This window comes from Aulonocara stuartgranti (assembly GCF_965226115.1).
Source record: "Aulonocara stuartgranti genome assembly, chromosome: 19".
Taxonomy (NCBI): Eukaryota; Metazoa; Chordata; class Actinopteri; order Cichliformes; family Cichlidae; genus Aulonocara; species Aulonocara stuartgranti.
In genome coordinates this window covers 16,466,080-16,493,135 of record NC_138955.1, presented here as the reverse complement: position 1 = coordinate 16,493,135, position 27,056 = coordinate 16,466,080, and the positions used below count along the sequence as shown (strand labels likewise).

Sequence of the window (27,056 nt, the reverse complement as noted above, 5' to 3'; positions counted from 1 at the left end):
TCGGCTGCGGTCATGTCGGCCGCACTTTGAATTTTGTTGCTCTTTTTCTCTCCATAATACGGTTACTCGGAAACACAGCAGAGTTCGTCTTTTTTTTATCCTGCAAGTTTGTCCCCATTTACTCCGCAGTGCAGTAGATGTTTGTTAACAAAGAAAATATAATCCTTACTTGATTTATTATGATTAAAAAAAAAATATTAAAAACTCTTTAAGAGGTGGCAACATGGTAATATGCTGAGTGGCAGCGTTTTCCTTTCTCACTTCCACAGAGTTTTTCTTAATAAGTTGGAATGTAACAACTTCCGGTATAAATTTTACATGTTTTATTAAGGCATGTCACATAGATCAATCTTGTATTTATTGACAATATCAAGTAAAAGAAATACAGTTTTAGTGGTTTGTTGTGGCAATTAAAGCATTTTGTGTCACTTTATACAAAAAAACCAAACAAACAAAACCCAGCTCTTTTCTCAAATTACTGCAGCTGTATATGTGTCGAGTTTGCCTTTGTGCTTGTCCTTTTCTTCCCATCAAATTTGACAATTTGAACACACACTTGAATTAAGATTGTGTGTGTGCTCAGTCTTCCAGCAGTATGTCCAATTCTTCTAAAGGCAGTCGCACTCGCAGTTCTTTCTCTGTCAACAGGTCTACAAACTCCTGCAGGTGATCGGGGAACAGCTGCGCTGCGTCCATATACAAACCCTGATCTCTCACACACACACACACACACACACACACACACACACACACACACACACAGAAAGAAAAGGAGGGAGAATTTTATGTACTAGCAACATACATACAGCACTGATGTTGATTTAGTTTGCAATGATGACTACATGACACAACAACAGGGCGATAAGTTTAGTTTGGTAATAATATGCTGAGCAAGGCAGCATATTGATCAAGTGGCAACATCTTTAATGAAATCATATAACAAATAGTGTTGCCTACTGTGTGGCTAATTGTACTAACTTAGTTTCACTCGTACAACAACACCTGACGACTCTGCAGGGACTCAGCACAGAACTACAAATCAAGCTTTGGGAAATATCACTTTCACAGTATATGTGTGCCTCACCTTACACCAGGGGATATTCTGTAAGGCCTTGTAGAAGATTCCTGTGGCTTTATCCACTTTTCCTTCACACACCTACAAATTCACACGTACACACGTTACACGCACAATATAAGCATGGATGATATTGGTGTATCCACATGCACAGAAGCACTTCTACACTTTTGTTTCCATGTTTAATATTTTTTTAAAAAGAGGACATTTTAGTCCTTATTCCTAAAATGCACATAATAATATTCCTAAAATGTTTTTTTTTTTCCTTTTTAAAAACGACACTAAAGCTTTCAGATACAAAATTTATTTTTCTCATTCAAGCAGGATCGGGTCTCTACAATCTTCCTAAAACTTTTAGTGCTCCAGGGCAGAACAGCATCAATGTGAGTTTGTATGACTGGTCTCACCAGGAAGTAGATGTACATTCTCCAAAGTAAAGGACAATGAGCCCCAGTTTCTGTTGCTATGGCGTTTTCAAACAGTCCACGGATGCGGTTGCTGAGGCCATTCTCCGGCAGGATGGATAAGGGATCATCATGTAAACACGATCTATAAATACCGCAGACATGTACAGTTTAATGTGCAGTAAGTGCTAATTATCAGTTGATAATGTGCAAACTGTTTCTGTTTCTATAAAAGCTGCATTAAGTAAAACTAAAAGCGAGACTGCAAATCACTTAAATCTGCATTTAAACAACATGAAACTTTTTGAGATGCTCTTTTTTCATCATGCTACTTATGAATCGCTTTTGTGTTGTGATGTTCCATCAGATGGATTTATTAACGTTTTTGAGCATTAAACAACTTTTATACTCTTTGTTGTCCTTCACTGGACTTTTTTGAAACGAGCAATTTAAATGTAGTTTTTGTAAATACTTTTGAAATCATCACCTTCTGTTTTTATTTGTAGTTTACATGGCATTTTGCTTTTTTGGACACAAGGATGTAAATGATATGTGAACTTTGATGTGATCCTGCTGTCTGATGTTTGTGATCATCTTTTGTCGTTTTACCTCTGAGCTGCATCTACCAGCTGCTTCCTTTGCTGTTCAGCAACAATGGCAAAGAGACGCGGCACCACGCTGCTGCAGTTTCTGGTTACAGAGTGAAAAAACCGGCGTGCACGGCCAGCGGTATGGTAACGGTTCTCCACCTGAAGCACACATCACATGGAAATGTCAGTCAGGCCAAAATAAACAAATAAGGTTAGGGCTCAAAAGGCTTTGGGAAACATATCTAGAGAAGAATGGGGGAAAATTTGCTTTTATTAGCCTGACCTGTACATAAATGCTCCACAGAGGGACGCTGGTGGTCCAGACTGGGAGGGCCGATGTCAGCGTTTGCCTCAGTGTCACCAGAGGAAACACAGCGACGGTGTTGTGGTACTTGAGCAGTGCCGCCTGCTGCCAGGCCAACGCCTCACACTCAGCAGCTACTCTGCTGACACAGGGCCTGTTTGAGTCAGCGTCAGCTCTTGCGAGCTTACCCTCCTTGCTGCTGTTCAGCTGCTGTTCAGCTGTTAACGTGCGGTGTAGTTCCTCCATCTTCTCTCTAACCTGGGTGTAGACTGCGTTGGCTGCTTGCACGCTCACCGTGAGGTACTGGAAAAGAGCGTAGCAGCCAACCAGACCTCTCAACCTCAGCTTCTCTGCCATCAGGTCATCTTGGACTGGAGAAGACAGGATAAGACAAAAAGCTCAAGCACAAAAAGAGAAGGGGCTCATTTTTAACTACTCTTACATTTTCAACAAGATATATTAGTTTGGAAGATGGTTTCCACCAGAAAAGCTTGGTTCAGGTGTATCCAATAGGTAACAAGAGAGTTCACATACAGCAAAAAGCATGACCCAGTCAAGCACAACGCTCTCAGCTTTTAGGACAAGAGCAAGCTAAATGAATGAGTGAAAAAATATTTTGGTTAACTGATATGAAATAAATTTTAAAAAAAAAACCCTGGATGTTTGTTTTCTGGATATTTTTTCTGGAAATAAAAATATCCAGAAAATCTCTGATCTAGTCAAATCTGTAAACAACCAGGCGGAGGAAGCTTTGTCTCAGATATTTAAGACTTCAATGTCCAATGGAATCAATGCATTTATAGCACATCGCTTTGTCCCTGACTACTGGTTGCTACAGGCTCTGGCTGCCTATGTAACCCTCTAATGTATTTACCATCCTTTCAAATTTAAAACAATTGTATCCTCCACTCTCATTGGCAGCTCCGATGTTGAGAAAAAGTTCAACTCGGGAGCCATTTCACATTTGTTGCTTTAACTCGCTGAACGCCATCATCTTTGGTTGCTACGTTGCTTCCTGTGTTTGTCATGTTTCATTTTATTATTATTATAATGTTCTGCCCTTCTTAAGTAATGATAAATCGTCTAATAAATATGCCAAGCACTTACTAAATTAAGCAAAATGAAACACAAAAAAAATAAAGTGGAGTAAACTAAAAAGAGAAAAAATTAAAGAGAAAATACAAAATTACTACTACTCTGATTGTGCAGTGAGTGCGGATTTATAGTAAAAATGTTCACGGCAGGTCTCTGAGAAGTTAAACAGTTGGAAACGGGTCAGAAAACAAACCTTTACTGTTTTGGTCCAGTGCTGATAAACTGGCAGCCAGAGTCTGGTCGTACGATTTTCTGGCTTTCAGGATGGAAACCGTGGAGAGGGAGGATGAAGTGGACGATGCAGAGGTTCCTTCTGCTAGCCGGGTCAGTACAGACACAGCCGGGGATGCTGTTACATCAGCCGGTTGACCCCCTCGCTCTTTCGCTCCATCCTCCAACTCCAGCTGGGACCACAGCAGGCAGAGATCACACAGAGCGAGACTGCTCAGCCCTTTGGTTCCCCCAAGCGCTGTTGCAGTGGAGAACACTTTGCGGGCCTCATCCAGGTTGCCCAGTAGCCATTCCAGGTGGCCGTACTCCCGCCACAACACTAATGATGAGCGATTGTCTGGTTCTTTGAGCAGCCGCTTGGCAACTCGCTTGCTGCTCTTCCCCTGAGAACGAAGGCGCTTTTTATTTCCGCCGTGCAAGCAGCGCATGACCTGACGCAAACACCAAGAACCAGAAGAGTGTAAGGGTTAGTTTGACCTCACTTTGAGTTTGAATGTAGTCAAATGAACCAACTCCTACCTTGAGTTTCTCGTACTGGATCCAGCTGAGTGACAGGAAGGCTCGGTGGTGGGGCGGAAGCACAGGCTGAAGCATATTGAACAAGTTCGTGAGGAACTTCTCACCCTGTTTCCCAAGCCCCACCCACTTCCGTGTTCCTTGGAGAGTGGTCATGTGACCGACAGAGTTAATGCCACCATCAGCTAAATCATAGGAGGTCAGAGGACGCTGGGGAGCATTACCTAGGATGGAAAAAGTTGCTTTTTTTAAGACTCCTCTCACCTCAGTGAGATTTGAAAAAATTAAAGCTTGTTTAGACTGTTTTACCTTGAGTGAGCAGAGAAAGGTTCTCCAGCAGCAAGCCAGGCTGACCTGGGGAAACCGAGAGCACTGAGTCCACAGGCAAACCCAAAAAGCTCAAGAAACGGAGAAGCAGGCGGAGATGGAGCTCTGGCGAAGACAAACAAATCAGTGACGGGCCAATGTCATCAAACAACACCTGGAATTAGAGATAGAGGTCAGCAGAGAGGTCAACCTACATGGTAAAGTTCAACAAAAAGAATATTTTGTCTTAAAACAATCAAACACATCACCTGTCTGTCAGGATCCTCACAGTCCTCCTCTGACTGGCCCTTGGCTTTGTCGGGTCTCCAGGGCAACCAGTCTGTGGCTTCACGAGATGACTCCACATCCAGCCAGATGGTACCTCTGGGCTGGGTCCTGTCCTTCACCTCCTCTTCATCCTCTTCCTCTTCTTCCTCCTCTTCTGTGGAAACAAAAAGAAAGATTAGATTAATTACATCCCCATAAAGAGAGCTTGGATCACACAAACTGCAATAACTCTTCACAGACAGAATTTGTAGGTGCAGTCATATAGCAGAGTTTCATCTTCTTTGGTCTCAGAGAGAGAGGGAGGTCTGGGGATCTCTGCTTAAACTGTTGGCTCATGAGCCAAACCCAGATAGACAGTATAAAATTGATGGATAAATGAAATGGCACGTGCACTGTAAAGTGTGTGTGTTTTACCTACCTGCAGTGGGTTGTAGCCAACCTCCTCGCTCTTGTTGGAGCATCCAGGCTTTCCAGCCTCTGGCGTCCAGCTCCCCGATCCTTGCTTCGCCGCTGTCCCAGAACGGCTCAAAGAAGTCAACCTGTGGACACAGAGGCAGAAATGTAACTACACGAGGTTAGAATTTATTTTTTTTATTATTTAAATGACCAGCCAAGGCCACTTCACTGATCATCACATTCAACTCTGAGCAACAAATACAGTGGCTTGCAAAAGTATTCGGCCCCCTTTTACTTTCTGCCCACGTGTACACCACTTTGTGTTGGTCTTTCACGTGGAATTCCAATAAAATTGATTCATGTTTGTGGCTGTAATGTGACAAAATGTGGAAAAGTTCAAGGGGGCCGAATACTTTTGCAAGCCACTGTATAACTCCTGAAATGTCACACAAGTCCTCTAAGAGTAGATTACAACATTAAAACTCAGCGAGAACATACCTGCTGCTTAGTGGACAGCTCTCGCACGCTGTCAGGCTTGAAGAAAGTAAAGTCGATCATTGCCTGAAACATGGCAGTCGACTTCTCCGAATGACCACACTGACGCAGAAAGTGACACTGCTGCATGAAGATATCTGGGCAGAAAGTAAAAGGATGTGGGATTTGTAGTCATACAAAGCAAGCAGGACTGAATAATGAATGAATCTCATGCTGAAATGTCTGTTACCCAACATATCCTCCTCTATTCCTGGCAGAGCCGGGTGAGACACCATGCTGCCGTCTCGGACAGCACTGAGCGTGCTCAGACACTTGCCGTACGCAGCGTTGACCTTGGACACGGTGAAGCTGCTGAAATAGCTCTGGGTGAAGAGCAGATACTCCCTCCACAGGGGGGTGCTGTTTGGGTGGAGAAACACCTGAAACACAACAAATAAAGAGCAACTTTGTTACTTGTATGTGACATTTATTTTTTTTTGATAGAAGCAGTAAGATTCCGACACTCTTGAGGGTTTCCTCTGCATTTTAGGGACTTGTTGTGACCTTCATACATAGACATACCAGTTTCTTCCACTCTTTAGCCAGAGCAGAGGGCTCCCAGAGCTCCTGGCAGATGCGGAGTCTCTCGAGTTGCAGAGCTATGCAGAGGGGGTTGGTGGCCACGGCGCGCTCTGCAATGCTTAGCTTTTTCTCCAGCACTGCCCTGTAGGAAGACTTGCGGCGCTCAGCAGCATCACTGCCCTGCTGCTCCTCCTCGCCTTTGAACACAGCTGCACTCGCCTCATCCTAGAGGATGAAGTAGGCGATGAAGTACCCAAACCTTATCTGATAAGCCAAAGAGCATGTTGGAGGAAACTCCGTGCTTCTTGCTTTTCTGTGACTGATTGAGGGCTTTATGCACACAAGAAGACTTTGTGAAACTTGCAATGAAAATGAAATGAAAGCATATCAATTAACTAATTATGTCTGTCCCCTGTTGTGTTGATTTCCTATTGCGGCTAGTAGTGACACTGAGTTAGACTCCTGGTTTGACTTATGTGTATGATTTAACCAGCGTAAGCCTTTACCAGCACATCTCTAAAACTTTAGAAGCATTTTGAACAGTTGCTGCAGGCAATTTAGATGAATGAGCCTCTGAGGAGTTCATCAAATCTACTTCTGAATTACCTAAATGGTTCTTCAGTGGATGAACGTTATTCAAGTAAATCAACCCTCTTGTACTTTCATTGCTGTTTTGGTAATAATAAAGAACGTCAAACACTAAATATTCAATCTTTGTGAGAGTGTTTTGGAGCACCAGTGTGAGGAGTGCAGTTTCAGAGATGCAGAAGGAGCCCACGCTGCAGGATTTCCTCTCGGTACAGTGAGTGATCACTTGCCTCAGAGAAACATTCCTCCTGAAAGTTCACTGGCACTTTCAGAGTCCAGGATAGGAGTAGAGGGAAGGTTCAGATGTCAGACAATAAAATGCTGTCAGTCAGAAAAAAAACATTTCCACTGTCTTGATGCATTTGATTACTGCTTCTTGTGATGTTCTCATGAGAGGTGAGCACACATCAGGAGTCCGTAAACTTTTGTTAAAAGAAAGCACGTTCTGAAGCCCTGACATTCCTGCAGCAGTATTATAAAGCAGCGTGTGTACCTGATATCGTATGAACTCTATCCACAGCTGTGTGTCTGCTGGCTGCTCTCTCAGCCGCCTGTTGAAATCTTCGGTCCTGCCACCCAAAAGTGCAGTGCCCTCCTCTGTGTGAGCGTCCTCCTTTTGCTGGTCTTGCTGTCCTTTCCCCTGCAGCCAGAGGGCCGTCGAGGAGTCATACACACCGAGGGGATTCACCGATGACGTCTGCCCTATGTGAGCTAAAAAGATAAATACATTTTTAAAAATCAGTTACATTTTAAGGAATAAATGGAATAAATGTGGCACAGTGATGTTACATCTTTTTAAGTGTAGCACATTTTATACCAGCCCGTTTATACAGATGTCCCCTAAACACGTCACAAGTTTTGAAAAGAAGAAAGCTATAACAATACACTCGCTGAATATGTGAGCTTGTTTTATCATACCAGCATGACAAACAAAGGCAATTACTGGCTTTTAACACACTTTGACCAAAACATTTTGGTTTTAACAGCCTTAGTTGTTGTTTTAGTTGTTTTTATTGAGTTATTTTATTTATTTTTTTCTATATTTTACTGCATCATTATTTTACATTTTATTTGTTTTAGTGGCATTTTACATTCTTAAGCATTTTGTGCAGCATGGACTGTTTGGAAATGGGCTATAGAAAGAAACTTGACCTACTGGTTTTAGTTCATCAGAGTCTCAAAGCTACATAAAATTGAGACCATTTAATGTTTCCACACCCATTAAAGGTCTGTTTGGGGGTTAAAGGATGAGTGTTAAGCGTTTTTTTGTTTTTTGGATGATTTAACTTGGGGGTAAGAAGATTGGGACATGGATGTGCATGCAGATAAAGATCCTAACAAAGCCACACAAAAAAACCCAAAAGCATAACTGTGTGACTACTAATACATATTCTAACAGAGAAAATTATTTTAGCCAAAAATATGAGAACTGACAACAGCCAAACAACCTCAAACTCACTGAGATCTCACTCACTCAGATCTCCAAAGTTTGAGGGAGATGAGATAAACAGAGTTTTGTTTTCTTTCCTTGAGACAATCATCAAACGCTGCTGACATTTTCTGGATTAATCTGCTTCTTCTTGGTCACTTGCGCAAGTCTAAATGAGACTTTCAGTTCAAAAAGGATCAGCACTATAATGGCACATTAAGCATGAAGTGGCTGAATTCTTTCTTTGCCACACCCAGCTAGACCCCGTACCTTTCTCCCCTTCTTTATTGTCTGCCTCATCATCACACAGAGGGAGGAAGATTGCAGAACTGGTGCCATCGCTACCATCAAAACTCGCTGGTAATGCAGGAAGAGCAGGCGCTGCCTTCAGCAGCTGTCGACTGACTGTAGAGTAGTATCTGTCCGCTGCCTTCTTCCCGTCGCCGCCTTTCTTCTTCTTCTTATTAGTCACCTCTGAGTCCTCCCAGCTGACCCCCTGCTTGTGAAAGTCCAAACCCAGAGCCGAGCTGCCTTTCCTTCTATACCTGGAACACAAAAATAGTGCAGCTCATCTCAGATTGTAGCTTTTATTCTGTACTCAACTATACAGTCCATGTAACTTTATAATTTGGTTCAAAATAAAACCTTCAGCCAGTCATTTATAAGTAAAAAACAAACAAACGGATGAATCCCAGGTTTTGGGAGCATGGTTTAACTACAGACATTACAGTCTCAGCTCTCCTTAAACTGTATGAGGATTCCTAAAAGACACATCTGATGGACAGAGGAGAAAGGAGAGAGGAGGCTTATAGGAAGAGCACAAGTGTATCCTTTGCAGAAGTGTTTTTACCTTCAGAGTATAAAAAAAGGCATCTCACATGGCTGGAAAATACAAACCACCCCTTGAACAAAACTCTTTAAACAACTCATCCTTTTTATTCTTACACTGCTTCATTTATTGAAAGTGATCAAACTTTTTCCCCTTTTTCTTTGTGAGATTAAAAAAATAAAGTATAATGTCCTGTCATATTGCACCATGTTGGGAAACTATTCAAACGCAGTCTTAAATGTGAGCATGGCTACACCTGAGATCAATTTAAGTTAAGTTTAAAGAGTTAAGCTTTTAAAGACCAACGTGGGAAAAATCAGAAGGTGCCAGGGATATTTCAGTCCACTTAAATCCTGGAATAAATGTGACACCGTGATGTTACATCCTTTTAAGCTTAGCACATTTTTTACCAGCCCGTTGATACAGACGTCCCTTAAACACGTCACAAGTTTTGAAAAGAAGAAAGCTATGACAATAAACTCGCCGAATATGTGTGCTTGTTTTTATCATACAAGCATTACAAACAAAGGCAATTACTGGCTTTTAACACACTTTTACCGAAACATTTTGGTTTTAACAGCATTAGTTGTTGTTTTGGTTGTTTTTATTCAGTTATATTGTTTATTTATTTATTTGTTTTTTTCTATATTTTACTGCATCATTATTTTGAATTGTATTTGTTTTAGTGGGATTTTACATTGTTGAGCACTTTGTGCAGCATGGACTGTTTGGAAATGTAGACACAGTTGGGCTATAACGACACTGTTTATGATGTAATTGTGTCAAATGTTTGCATAAACGTCACTTTCTTTGTGTCTCTTCTTGTGTGCAAGTCTTTTCTGTGAAGGGCTAAAAAGAAAAAAGAGTCATGTGTCTTTTACCTGGCTACGTCTCCTCTGTACAGAGACTTGTAAGTCCAGTTGGCGGGGTCTGCTTTTCGGTCCACACAAAACAGCTGCTCTGTGGGCAACTGGAGGTCATCCAACCAAGAGAAATGGCTCGCTAACTGAGGAGCCTCCTGCCTGTTTCCCACAAACATAATTACAGAACAGAAGCGAGGTTATACTCAGTGTATAAAATTACAAGTGTATGCCTCAGTGATGTTAAAGATGTTTGTGTACCTTTTGGCTTCTTGCTCCTTTTTGAGATCACTCGGGTAGATGGTTTCAGAGTCAGATGCGCTGCTGTGCGAATACCTCCCACTCTTTTTTTTGTGCTTTTTCTTCTGTTTCTTCTTCCTTTTCTTCTTTCTGGGTGCCACACCATCCTCTCTGTCCTCTTCAGAGCTGACATCTCTGCTGACACTGGGAGTCAATGAGGAAGAGAGGAAGAGTTTGATTTGGCAGATTTTTAGAGCTGGATGCTCTTCCTGACATAACCCAAAGGAGGTTTGTGTCTCCTTCTGCGACTGAACTGGGCAGCGATGAATTTCTAAGGAAGAACCAACACATTTCACAGTTCAGTGATCAGAGTTGTGATTCTTTTACCTTGGTTCCTTCTTGTTTTGCTCCTCGCTGGTCTTCTCTAGAAATCGACCGTGAAGAGAGAGCGCATCTCCTGTCTGAAAACTCTTATTCTTCAGCCAATCAAACTCTGAAAATGAGAGCAGACAAGACATAATTACAAGATAATCAGGAGGACTTAGAAATCATGAACAATGCAATCTGTCTATCCCAAGTAGTGATACTGCACTGTGCGAAGGTTTTGGACTACAACACGTCTAACAGACATAACATGGCATTTTTGCGCCAACAACACGATTCTTCCCTAAGGGGCATTAGCTGAAAATATGGCATATCTCTGGATGTTGTGCAGGGAAAACTGAGGGCAAAACTGAGGAAACTGGACGAATGGAGAACAAAAGTAACAGGCCTAAAAAAAACTATCTGCAGATGAACTGCATTTTGCCCAGCAGTATTGAAGATCTTGTCAAAGCTGATGAAATTATGAACACAGAAGTACCATCAGATTCTCACCCACCATGTAATACAATCTGAAAAATGTATGACTGGCAACAGCTTTCTTTTTAAGCACGACAATCATCCCAAACTTACTGTGAATGCAGTTAAACTACAACTGGGTAGAAAAACACACAATGAAACACTATGAGTCATGGATTGGCTGCCCCAGAGCCAAGACCTCAATTATTGAAACAGTGTGGGGTCATCTAAACGTGGCCAACATTAAAAGAAGAGCTTTGAATGTCCTTCAAGAGGCCTGTAAAACTATTCCTAAAGGGTACTTAAAGAAATTACAAGAAAGCTACCTCAGAGACATGTTTTCTAAATGTGAACAAACTGAGTTTTTACCATATATACTGTACCTCCATGTATTTTCCCACATATTTCAAGAAATCACTCAGTCTATTTTCCATTTTTAAAGCAGAGAAATATCAAAAACCAAGGGTGGCTCAAGACTTTTATACAGTATTATAATTTTTTTTGAAATACCAACTCTGAAAATATTCATAGTAGTAAGTCAAAATTTCGTCCTCATTCATTTTTTATTCATTAAATAAAAAAAGTGAAATGAGACAAAAAAAATCCTCTAGAGAGGGGAGGGAGGGAGGCACTAAATGATTATTCATTAAATGAACCCCGAAGCTTCAATACGTCAATAAAACGTTAGTGTAATGACACGAGCAGGATGGGTAAAGAGTATCTAAAGATACTGACAAGTCGTTTAGATTATAAAGACGTAAAATCGTCGCTGTTTTAGCTAAAAGATAGCGAGTTTCTTGGACTTCCAAGAGGAACACGTATCGTGAAATGAGAGATAAAGCTAAAAGAGGTTAAGATGTTTTGTGTCATTCAGTTCCAGCGACGAGCGGCTGATCTGACATTGAATATCAGGTCGTTGTTTCGGTCAGATTTTAGTTTTCGGCAGACTGTCAGTCTAACAGAGCGTCCAGGTGACTGCTAACTGACATTAAAAACCGTGTATTACAGGAAGCCGGGATCACCTGTGGAAGAATCTCTAACTTTGTTGCTCGCCTCTTCTGCAAACGCTGGAAACAGCGCCATGATGCTGCGTCACTTAGAAACAGGGCGCAGGGATATGACGTCACAACGGCGTTTGGGCTCGCCAAAGTAAAACATAATGCTGTTTGGGGATTTTTCAAACGTTAAAAAATTAAAATCCCATTTCTGTTGAAGCGTATTATACTCACTTAATTTTTTTTGTCTTGTGTAAACATATAATACATTTGGAAATAAGAAGGAAAAACTTCGGATTTTATTTTAATGTATTATTTTCTCATTTAAAACGTTAAAAGAGCCCCTGTTGGCCTGAAAGCTCGAATTCATGACTGCGTTGGCAGCTTTGGCTATTAGTTCACAAATATAATCTCTCCTGCCCACGTGTACTTAATATAAAATAATCCAGTGGAAAATAATACTATTCAAACTGTACAGCACTGGCACAGATGGTTGGCAAGGGAGAGTTGATTTTTTCACTTCCTGTTACTAAATAATGTGGTAAATTATGGCTTCTCTGGCACTTCACTGAAATTGTTGCAAAGCTATTTGACAAATCATAGGCAGACTATCAATGATAAGGCATTTAACATGTGGAGTACCTAGCTGTTTGGGGAAATTATTATTTTCAGGTCGTTTTTATGAGCTTTCATTTGTTTTAAAAATTGGCTCAGATTCTTTTGTATACTGATGACTCACCAGTATATGGATCTGAAACCTCAACTGATCAATTAAGCTTATTAATGCTTAATGAGTGACTGAACGCTGTAAAAGATGCGTTTATAATATTCCTACTAAAAAAAGAGGAGGCAAAACTGTTATTATTATTAGTGTATTCGTTGCTTTTAAAATAAAATACGTATATTGATAATACTGTAAGTAAAATAGGTAAAGGTCTGTCAGTGATTAGAAGAAGTGTACAATTAATGACACCAGAGTTTATAAAGGAGGTTCTAAATGCATTAGTGTGATTATTGCTATGTAATCCGTTCCAGTGCTTCAGCAAAAGAAATTTTAAAAAATGAAATAGGTTGGCACTTTTTACAGTTTATATTGCACATCCGATAACTAAAGAAACATATTTGTTAAAATCGTATAAGCAAAATCAGTATGAACTTGGCTAAAAATTGTTTGGATAGTGAAGACAGCTGACAGGCAGTCTGTAAAAAAAAATATTTGCCCCTTTCCAGATTTTTAAGTTACCAGTTTTTTTTCTTTTATTTTTTGCATATTTGTCACATTTAAATGTTTCAAATGCTTATCCTATTTTTAATATTAGAAAAAGCTAAAACTCAGTAAATACAAAATGCAGTTTTTAAATGATCAGTTTCACTGACTCGTCTGAAACTGAGTGAAAAAAGAGCCAGTGTCCAAATAAAATTTCCTCCAGAAAGCCTGGAAATGTAATGCTCAAGATGACTTTTAGAAACACACAAATGCCTGGCTCCTTGGAAGCAAAGTATAAAAAAATGAGGGATGACTCAACACCTTTCCACAGTACTGTCAAAAATAAAATTAGAAATGCTCCCACATCGTCATAAAACCTGGTATTTAAATTTGAATTACTTCCGATTGAATGACTGAATGCACATCGCACTGTAATTTTATATGTAAGCCAGAAGTTAGAAAGTGCTCTCGCTGACTCTAAAATATAACGACTATGTCACATGGTAACTACAAACGATCGCCTCGTTTGGCGTTAAGATTCAGTCTCCATATTAGGTTTCATGTCGTGAGCTCGTGTATCGGGTAGAAAATGAAGTTGATTCTGAAAAGTCTTTCCTGGGTTTGTTATTCAAACCTGAGTGACGCGCACGCAGAGCTTTTGCGCGTCTCCAAGAGACGCGTTGTGTGCTGAATGTGTGCGCCGTTCTCTCCGTGTTACCGAGGTAACGGACCTCCTGGGATCGCTATCCAATCAAAACCCGAAAGCAAGGTGTTTGGGCCAATCCGATTCCCAGTCTGTTTTGTTTGACACTTAGTTCCTCCAATTGCCTTCTCGGTGTCTCTATAGCTGGCAACGCTCCTACCTTCTCAGGTTAGTCCGTTGTTGGTTGAACGCTGGATCAGTGTCTACGCTTGGCTGTTCCGAAGTTTTTCATTTCGACCAAAAAATGAGGGAAATAGTTCATCTGCAGGCCGGCCAGTGCGGCAACCAGATCGGCGCGAAGGTGAGAGTGATAGTGGTTTTAAAGTTGAGTTTGAGTGTTTGAAGTTCGAGTACGCGGGCCACTAAATTAAATTAGCGCCAGAGCTAATCATAGCGCTGCTGAGTTTGACTGAGCCGACTGATTTAATCGTTTTATTCCGTCCCTGTGTGTGTGTTCTAGTTCTGGGAGGTTATAAGTGACGAACATGGCATCGATCCCACCGGGACTTACCACGGAGACAGCGACCTACAGCTGGAGCGAATCAACGTGTACTACAACGAGGCTACAGGTTAACTTCACACTGCACAGTCTGATCTAATTTCTGGGTGAGCTGAGGTAATTCAATAGCCAGCAGAAACCTGGTTAATACAGCCACCGTCCAGTAGGGGGGGCATTAATCAACCCCCCTTTCAGAGTCAGGGGGCTTTTTCTTGGCTCTCCTTCCTGGTTACCGTCACTCAGTTTCCAAGACAAAACAACAAAAACAAACCCTTGCCTAGCAATGGTGCCCACAAATTAGACTGTTCCCGCTTTAAGTCACACTTCGGACTGGGATAATATTATCACTAAGTTAAAGAGGCAAAGCATTGAGTATGTTCATGCAGTTTATGACAAAGTAAAGTTTTTATAGTTAAGTACAGTAAGTATGTGTATACTAGTTTCTGCAGTGGGTTTGCTCATGTCATAGTCTGGGTCATTCTACGGTGACGTCTGTCTCTGCCCCACCCCCGGCCTTTGCAGAAACATTTTAGGGTTACAGTTTGTTTCTGTGTTTAAAATAAACATGTTATTTAAACAGTTCCTGAGCTATCAGTTTGGCAGTGTTCGTTTTTAATCTGTCATAGAGTGGCCCAAGCACCACAGTCAGCTATAGCGGCTAAGCGCTGTGATTTCACATAGTTCAGAAGTGAATGAATGAATGAATAAATAAATAAGTTATACAATAGACACAATACACACATAGAAATGTAAGATATGTAGAACAAATATAAAATGTATAAAGAAAGTAATGATCCTATGAAGTTGCCTCACCGGTGTTACTGTGGAAAAACGGCCTATTATGAGTTCACTTCCTATTACTAATTTCCTTAAGCTCTGTAAAGAATTCATCATACCACCTCCCAATTTTGTGAGCACAATATGACAACGTGGATTTTATGAAAGGGACTATTAAAAACAGCCATTACTTACTCAGTAACACCAGTGGCTCCTATGTTCAGAGGAACTTTTTGCATAAACTATTTGTATTTTATGCAAATGCTAAGTTTTTTTTATCATAATGAATCCTCTTTTTGTCTGGTATGGCTTAACTGAGTAGCATGATGATTAATACGTCACTGGTGTTACCGTATGGGGTTTATTATTTCTGTCACATCAAACTGATATGATAATAATTTCACATCAATTGAATTTTGTTACAAGTAAGAGTTAAGATATAAAGGATTACATCACTTCTCATTTTTAATTGTTCTTCAAATTATTTTTATTGTTATAGCAAATAAACAATTCCACGAATGGACAAATATTGGGTCACATTTTAACAAACAAAACTGATAATAATAATAATAATGACAATACTAAGAGATAATCCCCAGATCCATTATTATTGACATTCTTCTGTCTGAAGAGAATTGGGACCAAGTATTTAATTAAAGCGTTTTAAAGCAGTCCAAAGAAATGTTCACATACCTTCAGAAAACCTGGAAAATTGAAACCGCTTTTACCAAAGTTGCTCCTTTGGCAAACACCACTTACAAAAGAATTCAAGTAGATGTAGATAAAATATATATTTTTTAAATCAACAAACTGTCTTTTGATTTTTTTTTTAAATTCATAAATGAGCAAGTTCTATAATGTGGTTTAGGGTTAAATATTTTAAAATAAATCAATTTTAAGATCTTGCGCTATCTCAACATCAGACATTTCTGTAGAAGGACCCCTCTGTTTCTTTTTACTTTTTTCTTTTTTTATAAAGATTACACCAAAAGAAGCGTTTTCTGGGTTGAAGATTTGAGAAATTTAGATGGTTACTGGTAATTAAACATATCTGTCTTGATTTGAAAAAACAAATTAACAAATTGAAACTGAACATGTTTTGGTTTTTGTTAGTTTTTCTAAATCATAATATCTTCTGGTTGTTTTTGGTGTGATTTTCACCTCTTGTTAAAGTTTTTTTTCCTCTGTAGTTACCTGTGATAATTTGGGCTTTTTTAGTTTTTGTATTTATTTGCACTTCGCGTAGTTTGCTGATAGAGCTCGGAGGATTATTAAGGATTTATAACTGATATTAAACAGGTGCCCTATCCCTAAACTAATTATATAATCTTGAAGTTAAAAGTGTGGCTTTTTTTGGTCATCTGTCTTCACCAGGTGGGAAGTATGTCCCTCGTGCGGTCCTGGTGGACTTGGAGCCGGGAACAATGGACTCTGTGAGGTCCGGCCCCTTCGGTCAGGTGTTCAGACCTGACAACTTTGTCTTTGGTGAGCCTTTGAAAGCTGAATATTCATTCATTCATCATCCTGGCTTTAGAAAAGTAAAATGGAAAGTATTTTGACCAAAGGAAAAAAAAAAATCTGTGTTTGTTTGTTTTAATTTGTCTGTATGTACTTATTTGTTTGTTCAAAAAAAACCCAGTGGAATAGTACGTTTTCAAGTGATGTTTCATGTTTGGCTGCTCACTGTAAGTAAATTGTGTTTTAAATATGGAAATGGAGTCAGTGGTGTCAGATGCCTATATTTGCTTGTGACACACAGGTCAGAGCGGGGCAGGGAACAACTGGGCTAAAGGCCACTACACTGAGGGGGCGGAGCTGGTGGACTCAGTCCTGGATGTGGTGAGGAAGGAGGCAGAGAGTTGCGACTGCCTCCAGGGCTTCCAACTCACGCACTCCCTGGGCGGAGGTACGGGCTCCGGCATGGGCACGCTGCTCATCAGCAAGATCCGCGAGGAATACCCGGATCGCATCATGAACACTTTCAGCGTGGTTCCCTCCCCCAAGGTCCGTATTCGACATCCACATCATTCCAGATTAACTGTGTGGGGCCCTGCCCGCCCTTAATGGCGCCTTCTCCTTCTTCAGGTGTCCGACACGGTGGTGGAACCATACAACGCCACCCTCTCCGTCCACCAGCTGGTGGAGAACACGGACGAGACTTACTGCATCGATAACGAGGCCCTGTACGACATCTGCTTCCGCACGCTGAAGCTCACAACGCCCACCTACGGCGACCTTAACCATCTCGTCTCGGCCACGATGAGCGGCGTTACCACCTGCCTCCGCTTTCCAGGCCAGCTCAACGCAGACCTGAGAAAACTGGCCGTGAACATGGTGCCGTTTCCCAGGCTGCACTTCTTCATGCCGGGCTTCGCACCCCTGACCAGCCGTGGCAGCCAGCAGTACAGGTTAGAGCAGCCGAATGCTGTTAGCAGTGCCTATTTCGAGTTTGAATTATATCTCAACTAAAATATCTGTTCATTTTCCTAGGGCGTTGACCGTTCCCGAGCTAACCCAGCAGATGTTCGACGCCAAGAACATGATGGCAGCATGCGACCCACGCCACGGGCGCTATCTCACAGTTGCTGCCATCTTCCGAGGCCGCATGTCCATGAAGGAGGTGGACGAGCAGATGCTGAACGTGCAGAACAAGAACAGCAGCTACTTCGTGGAGTGGATCCCCAACAACGTCAAGACGGCCGTCTGCGACATCCCGCCGCGCGGCCTCAAGATGGCTGCCACATTCATTGGCAACAGCACGGCCATCCAGGAGCTGTTCAAGCGCATCTCTGAGCAGTTCACCGCCATGTTCCGCCGCAAGGCCTTCCTTCACTGGTGAGAGACACCCCGGTCCGTTTGTAGCCTGAGTGCATGCCCTCATGCGACGTGTTAATCACCTCACCGCTTCTGTTTCAGGTACACGGGCGAGGGCATGGACGAGATGGAGTTCACGGAGGCCGAGAGCAACATGAACGACCTGGTGTCCGAGTACCAGCAGTACCAGGAGGCCACGGCCGAGGAGGAGGGAGAGTTCGAGGAGGAGGGTGAAGAGGACATGGCCTAAAAATCAGCACGGCTCTTCTTTTTCTCCCTTTTCTTCTTTCTATGCAACAGTTTCAGGTCAATGCGGTTCAGACGTCAAGAAGTTAAACAACTTTTTTCTTTTCTTTTCTTTTTTTTAAGAACAAAAGTTGTTATATATCACCAAGTTATTTAGAGCGTACAGGTGGTCTCCATGCTTTTATGTGTTACATGTTTGCTTTTGTTCCCCATCTTTAAATATGAATGTTTTCAGCCTGTTCTTTCTTTTCTGGTTAGTATCACCTCATCATTGCGCTGTTTCTAAATGGATGGTGTTATTAAAGGGAGCCTGACGCTTATTACAGGAGGTGTGATCAAAAAAACTCCATTAAAAAAAAGATGTAGCAGTAAATAGAACACTAAATAGAACACTAAGCCCACTAAGCCCCGGGCGCCTGCTTAGTGGGCTGCCCACTGCTTCACTGAGTGAATGGGTCAAATGCAGAGAAAAACAAGTAATTTCCCCATGGGGATCAATAAAGTATCCATTATTATTATTATTATTATTATTAAATGTCCTGTTTGTGTAGATCACTTACCCTTTGCACTGTTTGATGTCACCACAGATTTTGAACATGACCCAGCTCCAGCTTTAACATGTACTAATGAGAGAATGTAACACTGACTAATTCATGGCACTTTCTTGCGATTTTTAACACTTAACGTTTAATGTAGAATATAATTATTTTATTTTATTTTTAAGTGAAATTAAATATTTAAGATTTATTCTAAATGAAAGAAAACACTGAGAGCGTCAGGAACTCATCACTCCCACCTAACTTTGTGTGCTTGTTCTGATTTTGTAGAAGAATTTAAATAAAGTTTGTCTTTTTTTTTTTTTTTGTAGAGGGGTTCAGTACAGCCATGATATTTTTACATTATCATGAGCCATCTTTCTGCTCATATCCCTTCTATCCTAGCGTGTGACATCCAAAACTTCCTCAATCTGAAATTGCGAATTCCCTGTTGGGGTTAATAAAGTTTGGTGCTACATATGGTGGATTACTTCTACTTTTGTCTTTTTGTCTACTTAAAAACAAATGAGTCAGACGTGCTCTTGGCATGATGAGTGCAGGTGTTTGTGCAGTAGTACAGTGGGGGTAAAGATGAGCCATATTTGAGTTCACTTTTAGCAAAGAAAACATTTAATATTCCGATTTTTTTTTATACACACATGGGTGCTGACTAAATTCCCCTTTTTTAAAAGGAAAAAGCTAAGTTAAATTTAAGGTCCAATGTGAAATATGTGTGTATTTGATTCTGACCTCTCTAATTACTGGTGGCTCGTTTTAAATCATAGAACTAAAAACAATGGATATATTTTACAGATAGATATATTTATGATTTAGCATTACCTTTCCCTAATTTAACAAATTTCATCATTTTCACAGAATGCTGGATAATTGTAGTTAAATGTTTATATCTGAATCACTGGTTAGCCTGATGTGGCCAAGTCTGCTCATCTCCTGCTGTCAAACTTAAGGGGTGGAGTGAGGAACAAAATGCAGACGGGGGAACAAAGTGGATGTAATTAAGAGGAGATGATAGCAGCAGTGAATGAGGAAAGAAGCAGAGAGCTTGGACATAACCAGAGAATGCAATGAGTTGAAAGCTCTCTATGTAACATCTTACTTAGCCTTTCCAAGGCAGAAACACCTTCCCGTCTGCTGTGCTCTGGGAGTTGGACACTCACACACATCCTGAGCTGCTATGTCAAGGCCCTTGGGGACGGTTGCTATGGGTCGCTCCCCAGCTGTGACAATAAACAGGCTCTGCTGTCCCCTTAGGAAACACGTAACATTTGTCAAAGTGGGAGAGCAACTGAAACTGCTGCAGGTCTACTTTCCATCATGAACACTGGCAGGTAATGGTAGACTTGAGCCAGGGACTTCAAAACAGATTTCTTTTGAAGCATTTCTGTCAGCAATCTGGGAAGATTGTACCGAGCAGGCGTTTCAAGAGGAAGCTGGCCAAGTACCAGGGGCTTCTGGAAGATCGCAGGAGACAGAACAACTAGAAAACCCACAGATCAAAACACCTGGTGCAGCAGGTGTAACTTAAATGAGACATTTCATCCTGTCTGTGTAAATGTGGTCAGAAGTTTATATCATGGGTGTTGAACAACTGCAGATTTTTGCATCATCAGTTCAACCAACTGTACATAATTTGATGTTATCCCTGCCATGAACTGGAAACTGCTGGAACTCCTGCATCTCTGTCCACAGAGAAGCGAGTTTAAAATCTCCATTGATGGAGAGGATGCTGGAGAAAGGTTCTATGATCAGGCGAGACAAACAGAGAGCTTTTTGGCCACTGTGCCAAGTGATATCTTTGGAGGCGTAAGTGAGGCTTTCAAATCTAAGAACACTGTGAACTGTCAAGCATGGTGGTGGTAGCATCATGCCAGTGGTACTGGTACATTACACAATAGGTATGGAATAATGAAGGAGGATTACCTTGTAATTCTTCTGTTTCACTTTAAATCAACAGCTAGAAATAAAATCTTGTTTTACATCATGTATGTTTTATAACATGTATGCTGCACAATCATTACAGAAATCTATAAAATCCCCAAAATAACACGACATTCACGCTCATGACAAGTGGATGTAAACTTCAGACCACAGCTTTATATATGTCAGTCAGTTTTGGTGCAAAAGATTTCCCTGCAACATTCAGAGGTCTTTTTTTGTTCTAAACTACGGCTTGACCCATGTTTTTAGGTGCATACTCAGATATTTTACATCAGGGGGAATTTTGCATTTGGCGATAACCTCTGGTTCAGATCTGTTCATGCAAAATAAAAGCTGCTTATGTGAAATTTGTTTCCTCGTCCTGTCCGGACATGCCACAGATTTGATCTTTATCCACCTTCATCAGTATAATGGCTACTTTCCTTTAACCTTTGTCCAGCTGCACAGCCACACAGCTAACAATAGCATGTTTTTGTGCGTGTTTGAATAAAGCTCAGTGCAAACACTCATCCATGTCGGTATTTGACTTCATCTCTCAGTCTGCTTAACCTGCTATAATTATTATGGCCAGAATAATGCACCACTGTGAAAAGTTTACAGGAAATTTTGCAGTGTGTCGGGTAAATTAGAGTAAATATAATGAAAGACTGAAGAGAACAAGACAAAATTCAGATTTGCAAACTGTTTCTTTTGAAAACTGGGGAAATCTAACTGCATTTGATCATGAGAAGATTTTACATCTAACTAATTCAAAGGGATTTATCAGAAGCCATCGGAGAGAACAAGAACCTGCCGATTGCAGACGAAGGGAAATAATCCTGAATATTTAAATGACAGATAACAAACAAATGTCATTATGATTGGACACTTCCTGGTCCCGTTTCTTTCCTTTACATGGAACTAAAAAAAAGAAAATCAGCAGCATGCACATCATTTACAAAGTTCTCAGCTCTCAGTCCACAAACTGCTCCCCTTTTTTCCTCTGGTGTGCCTGTAGTTTCTGCTTTTTATTCATATATACACAGGAATGATCATGAATGCTTTCAAACCTATATAAGATGATATAAAGATAAGTTAGAGCATTGTTTTTGAAGTCAAAGTAAAGCTGACTGTTTGTTATCTAATGCACTGAGTTTATTTGATCTTTTTTCCTCTCGTCTGTTTTTTTTAAATCCAGTTTTGGGATTTATCAGCCGTTAAGGTGTCTGCCTCCTCTTGAATAACAGGAATGCCTGTTTTCCAGAAGTCATGAAACCGCGACTCCATTATGCAGCTGACCCATGACACAAGGATTTAGTAAACATTAATCGACCTTCTGTGCCTTACCTTATTTCCTGCCGTGTGTATACCAAACAAACTTGAAACAGCAGTTTCACATACAGACACTACTAGTCGTGCCTGTTTTGTTTTTCCATATAAACCACACTGATAAGCCACATATGTACGCTCACCACTCACTTTCTAGTACTTGCTTGGACACTGTTTTGCCAGGGCCACCTTAATTATTCGTGGCATAGATTCAACAACGTGCTTTTTGGTCCATGTTGGCACAACAGTGTCACACAGTTGCTGCAGACTTGTCAGCTGCTCGTCCATGATGGGAATCTCCTGTTCCACCACGTTCCAAAGTTTCTCTATTAGATTGAGATCTGGTGACTGCGGATGAAATTTGAGTACAGTGAACTCATTGTCATGTTGAATGAACCAGTTTGAGAGGAGTTGAGCTTGAGTTTCACCACCGGGTGCAGCCATCAGAAGATGTGTACACTGTGGTCATAAAGGGACGGTCATGTTCAGCAGCAATACTCGGGTAGGGTGTGGCGTTTGAATGATGCTCAGCTGATACACAGCGTGCCAAGAAAATAGCATTACACCAGGCAGGATGGATCCATGCTTTCATGTTGTTCACATCAAACTCTGACCCTACTGTCTGAATCCGTCCATCCATCCATCCAGCAGAAATCAAGACCCATCAGCTCCAGTAACATTTTTCTAATTTCCTAGAGTCCAATTTTGGTGAGGCCATGTGAAGTCTCACCTCAGCTTATATTTCTTAGCTGACAAGAGCACTGTAGCGTGGTCTTCTGCTGCTGTAGCTCATCTGCTTCAAGGTTGACGTGTTTTGTGCATCAGAGATTCTTCTGCATACTTAAGTTGAGTCGAGTTACTCCTCTGACCTCTGGCATCAACAAGAGATTTTCACCCAGAGAACCGCCTCTCACTGGGTATTTTCTCTTATACAGACCATAAAACCATGGAGACTGTAGAGCCAACACGTCCCAGCAGATCAGCTGTTTCTAAAATACTTAAATAAAAATAAAAATACTTGCATCCACCTGGGACCAACACCCAAGTCACATGTCCAAAGTCACTTAAAGAAATAAGAATAAGAAAGAAATGTGATGAAATATGATGGATTTTGTTTTATTTGTTGTCATTTTTTTTTAAATACTTAATGGCAGTTCAGCATTTTGTGCATGACATAAAACATCACACCATCTTTGGGCCTCTTCTCACTGAAAAATCATGAAGAAAGAAAAAGAAATAAAAAAGGAGGTTTCAGACAGCAGCTGTAATATTGAGACAGTAATATTTCATTTACACCAGCAATGGTGACAGTTATGCTCTCTGTGTGTTAATTCACCATCAGTAAACACTGTAAGTGCTGGAAAATGTCAGCGAGTGGCTAGTTTACACCGCAACATCCATCCATCCATTAACAAAAACAATATGAGTAACAACGAAGGCTGTACGAACGCAACTGCTCCCCGACGTCCACAACGAGAACGAACAAATTCATATTTTCATTAGGTCAACAGAGCAACACACCCCAGTTTATCCCAGAGGTTTTCCCTAAGTTCCTGCTCAAACAGCAGAACTGTGAACTGCTCATGAAAGGAAGAAGCAAAATACAATCAAAACAATTGGGTTTAGGCCTAATAACGTCCAGCATGTGGGGACACGCCTGGGTGTGGCAACAAAGATAAAACAACCACAGAGTTCATTCCTCATCAAAAGTCTCTCACAGAAAACCGGAATGACTCCAAACAAAGAAAAGCACACATAGAGTTTAAAATACAGAAAACCTCTGGTTTAGGAGTTAGTAAGAGTATTGTTTTTATACTTTTGATTTGTCTGCTGCTCTTCTAAAATCTGCCAACTCCTTAAGTTGGGAACCAGCTGGTGGGAGTGAAAAACAAGAAGGACAGAGGGGATAAAGTGGAGAGGAAAGAAAGGAGACAAGGGAAAGTCAGCCTCGGGGTTTGAGAATTTAGCCGATTGTATACTCGTAGTGAGCCGTTCACTACAAGAAGGAGACAGAAAATATCAACGGATTCTCCTACAGCACGGAAAATGGAAAGTTCATAGCAGTGAAATAAGGCCACATGGGACATATATATGAATAAATAAAGAAATGGGGGAACTATATCATATCTGATAATTCATTAAAAAAAGAAGAAAAGATGAGAGGCACTGTGCATTTTTTGCTGTTAACAGAAGGATTACACTGATCAATATTAAAGGGGACCTATTGTGCTCTTATAGGGTTTTACAGTAGCGGGTTATTATTTTAACGATGGCCAGTCTGTGTGTGCAAGATTACGAACCCAGTGAGAGCAGAAAGCTCTGACACAAGCTTCTGGCTGTGAAAACAGAAACTCCGCCCACTTTCTCTTTACAAGGAGCTGCCAATGAGAAGATAGCTGGGCTAAAGGGGGAGGAGCTACTTGAGCAAGACAGAGATGTTTTATTTCAACCTGATATCACAGTCCACCATTTCTCGCTTTTCCTCTCCAAAAAATGAAATGTACACGCATGCAGAAGTTGCAGTAACAGCAGAGGGAGATATTTTATTTCAACCAACATGAAAATAATCATGAGAAAGTTTTTAAACAGACATTATTAACACATTTACATGTATATACATATTAGCCCCCGAGCTAAATCGATTCTAAAGATTAAGGATCCTGGTATGTACTTCATACTTTTCTTGCTCACTACCGACTTTGTGGATTTAAATACATTATCTCCCCCTGCTGGTAATGCAACTTCTGCAGGTGTGTCCATTTCACATTTTGGAGAGGCAAAGCGAGAAATGATCAAGGTGGTCCAGTGTCTCTATTACATGTTTTGCTTTGAAACTGGGTTGCTTACTTTGAACCACGAATCATGCAAAGCTATTTTAGTAAAGGAGCAGAATAGGTTCACTTTAAAGTTTTAATCAGATCTCAACCATTAAGAGTCATCCACATCCAAAGTGATGGGTATGATGCGGGATTTACACTCGACATGTAATGCAGTTTAACGGATTAAAATACAAGGTGTGAGTAGAAGGTCTGTCCATAAAATATATTAAAAAAACCACACCTGACATTTGGCCCATCTGCCCTTCAAAGTTTGAATTTTGGCTTTTCTTGGATCTCTCCCTGGAAGTCCCGTTACTAGCTTTGGGAGACCTCGAAACTTTTGTGTCAAAATGAGTTGTTGAGGAGAGCTCGGTGTTCAGGTACAGCCAATTTTCAGCTGAAAAATGAACGCATCAGGTCAGGAGCGAGTTGGACTTTTTAAGGCAGAGATATTCACTGTGAACTGCGAATAGTTCACACAGCCGCTGTAGACTTGTGGCGGTGTTTGCAATGGGCCTAAATTTCATTTATTTTCTCTAAATTTTGCTATTTTTAGTATAGCACATTTAGTACATTTCACAATTTCTTCTGGAAATTTTTCCATTTTTGGGACATTAGGGGCTGAAATAATGCATAAAATTAAATTTTAATCCTAATAATCACCTTTCTGTGAGTATTTGGGATGTCAAGGTAACACCTCCTAGATGAGGTGCGCCAGGCATGTCCTATCGGGACGAGGCTGTGGGATGGACCCAGAACACGCCCCAACTCCAGTTAAGCTGGAGGAAGTGGCTGGAGAGAGGGAGGTCTGGGTTTCTCTGCTTAGGCTGTTCCCGCCACAACCCGGCCCTGGATAAGAAGAAGAACGACAGATGGCACTACAACCAGCTGCTTTGAATACGGCGAGTATGTTTTTTTTTTGTCTAGTAGCAGGTGTAAATAATTATTTTAGGGATTTAGCATGTGCACCTCCAACCAGTTTCTGTACAAATGGATAAACACTTTCCAGGTGGACTGTGACCATCTTTTTGCTGTAGATCTGTATCAGATGTGGTAAAAATATACCTCATAACGAGAAGAAACAGTTGCAGAAACTTCTGGATAAATCTGAAAGCGAGTGGCATCAATCACCAGTCACGCCAGCACAAGCTTTGCTCAGCATCCGCCCTTGTCGTCACACCCGGCGCTCTGTGACTTCATCATCTTCCTCAAAATTAAGTTGTAGGGTCACTGAGGGACAGAACGGGGCTTCCAGGGAATGCTCTGGAAAAAGCAGCCCCTTTAACTGAGGGGCAGCAGTGCACAAACACACAACAGTATCTGCTCAAAATGCTGTTATCGATCATGTGACGTGTTGCCAGAAAGGCAACCTTCTGCGTCGGGTTCACTATTCTCCACAAAAAGGGTTGAAGCAAAAAAAAGGTGACACTAATAAGACAACTCAGATGGGCGTCACCTTTCACCAGTCTGTATCTGAAATAAAAAGCACATCTGACGTCCCGGGCACTGAAAGCTGTGTGAGAGATTCCTGCCTAATAACATCAGATGTTTGTAAACTCGTTGTGCGTTTCTGTGACTGCTGCTGAGGTAACAAACCCGAAGCGTCCGTTCATCGCGTCTCTGTTCGCTCCGTTTCCCTGTCAGCCTCCGTCCGATGTGACCGATGAGCACAGTTTTAATTTAATTTTAATCCTGACGCCGCTTGGCATCACTGTAAGCCGCCACATTCGGCAGGCGCAGACGAGGACGCGAGAACCACTGCTTCCTCTTCCTGCTGAACCTCTCTGACAGCCAAGATGCGAGTGAGCATGCTCTGTAGAGTGGCGGCATCCAATGGTTGAGAAGTGTACCAGTGGGGACTGTTGAGGTTAAAATGGAAATGATAAAAAACATTATTTTCACTTTACAGTGTCAACATAAAGTTTTTTCTGTTTGCTGATCTTTGTGAAATTTTATGGACAGAAAATTTCACATTTTTTCACCTCAAAAAAATTATGGGAAATGACAAGGAAATTCTGTGTCGTTAGCTTGTGTTGATCACACAGCATTGAAATGCTTGCTGAAGTGTTACTTTTGTAGAAAATACAGAAACAAAAATAACAAGACACCCATAACCAATTCAAGAAGCAACGCCTACACGAATGGT

The 27,056-nt window shown here is 41.1% G+C and overlaps 3 protein-coding genes across 4 annotated transcripts in view; 1 reads left to right on the top strand and 2 right to left on the bottom strand.

The window, feature by feature from the left end:
• Nucleotides 1-308: 308 nt before the first annotated feature.
• nrde2 (NRDE-2, necessary for RNA interference, domain containing) lies at nt 309-12,163 on the bottom strand. The gene is made up of 19 exons (XM_082515615.1): nt 12,070-12,163; nt 10,595-10,700; nt 10,229-10,411; nt 9,989-10,129; nt 8,549-8,823; nt 7,343-7,560; nt 6,262-6,486; nt 5,930-6,119; nt 5,704-5,837; nt 5,228-5,348; nt 4,791-4,963; nt 4,525-4,696; nt 4,219-4,439; nt 3,662-4,130; nt 2,353-2,744; nt 2,089-2,228; nt 1,483-1,624; nt 1,085-1,156; nt 309-705 (listed from the first exon to the last, which is right to left on the bottom strand). Exons 1-19 carry the CDS (start codon nt 12,128-12,130, stop codon nt 580-582), a joined length of 3,561 nt encoding a protein of 1,186 aa, XP_082371741.1. The 5' UTR covers nt 12,131-12,163; the 3' UTR covers nt 309-579.
• A 1,946-nt stretch (nt 12,164-14,109) lies between these two features.
• LOC309694826 (tubulin beta-4B chain) lies at nt 14,110-19,311 on the top strand. The gene is made up of 7 exons (XM_082515060.1): nt 14,110-14,253; nt 14,413-14,521; nt 16,603-16,713; nt 16,988-17,232; nt 17,314-17,636; nt 17,719-18,063; nt 18,145-19,311. The coding sequence occupies exons 1-7, from the start codon at nt 14,197-14,199 to the stop codon at nt 18,290-18,292; spliced, it is 1,338 nt and encodes a 445-aa protein (XP_082371186.1). The 5' UTR covers nt 14,110-14,196; the 3' UTR covers nt 18,293-19,311.
• A 3,880-nt stretch (nt 19,312-23,191) lies between these two features.
• LOC309696049 (zinc finger MYM-type protein 4-like) overlaps nt 23,192-27,056 on the bottom strand; it is a 30,573-nt gene continuing 26,708 nt past the window's right edge. For both annotated transcript variants that reach the window (XM_082517116.1, XM_082517117.1), the window contains exon 29: nt 23,192-26,769. In XM_082517116.1, coding sequence (XP_082373242.1) covers nt 26,619-26,769 — 151 coding nt within the window. In that variant the 3' untranslated portion in view covers nt 23,192-26,618. The remainder of the gene's footprint in view (nt 26,770-27,056) is intronic.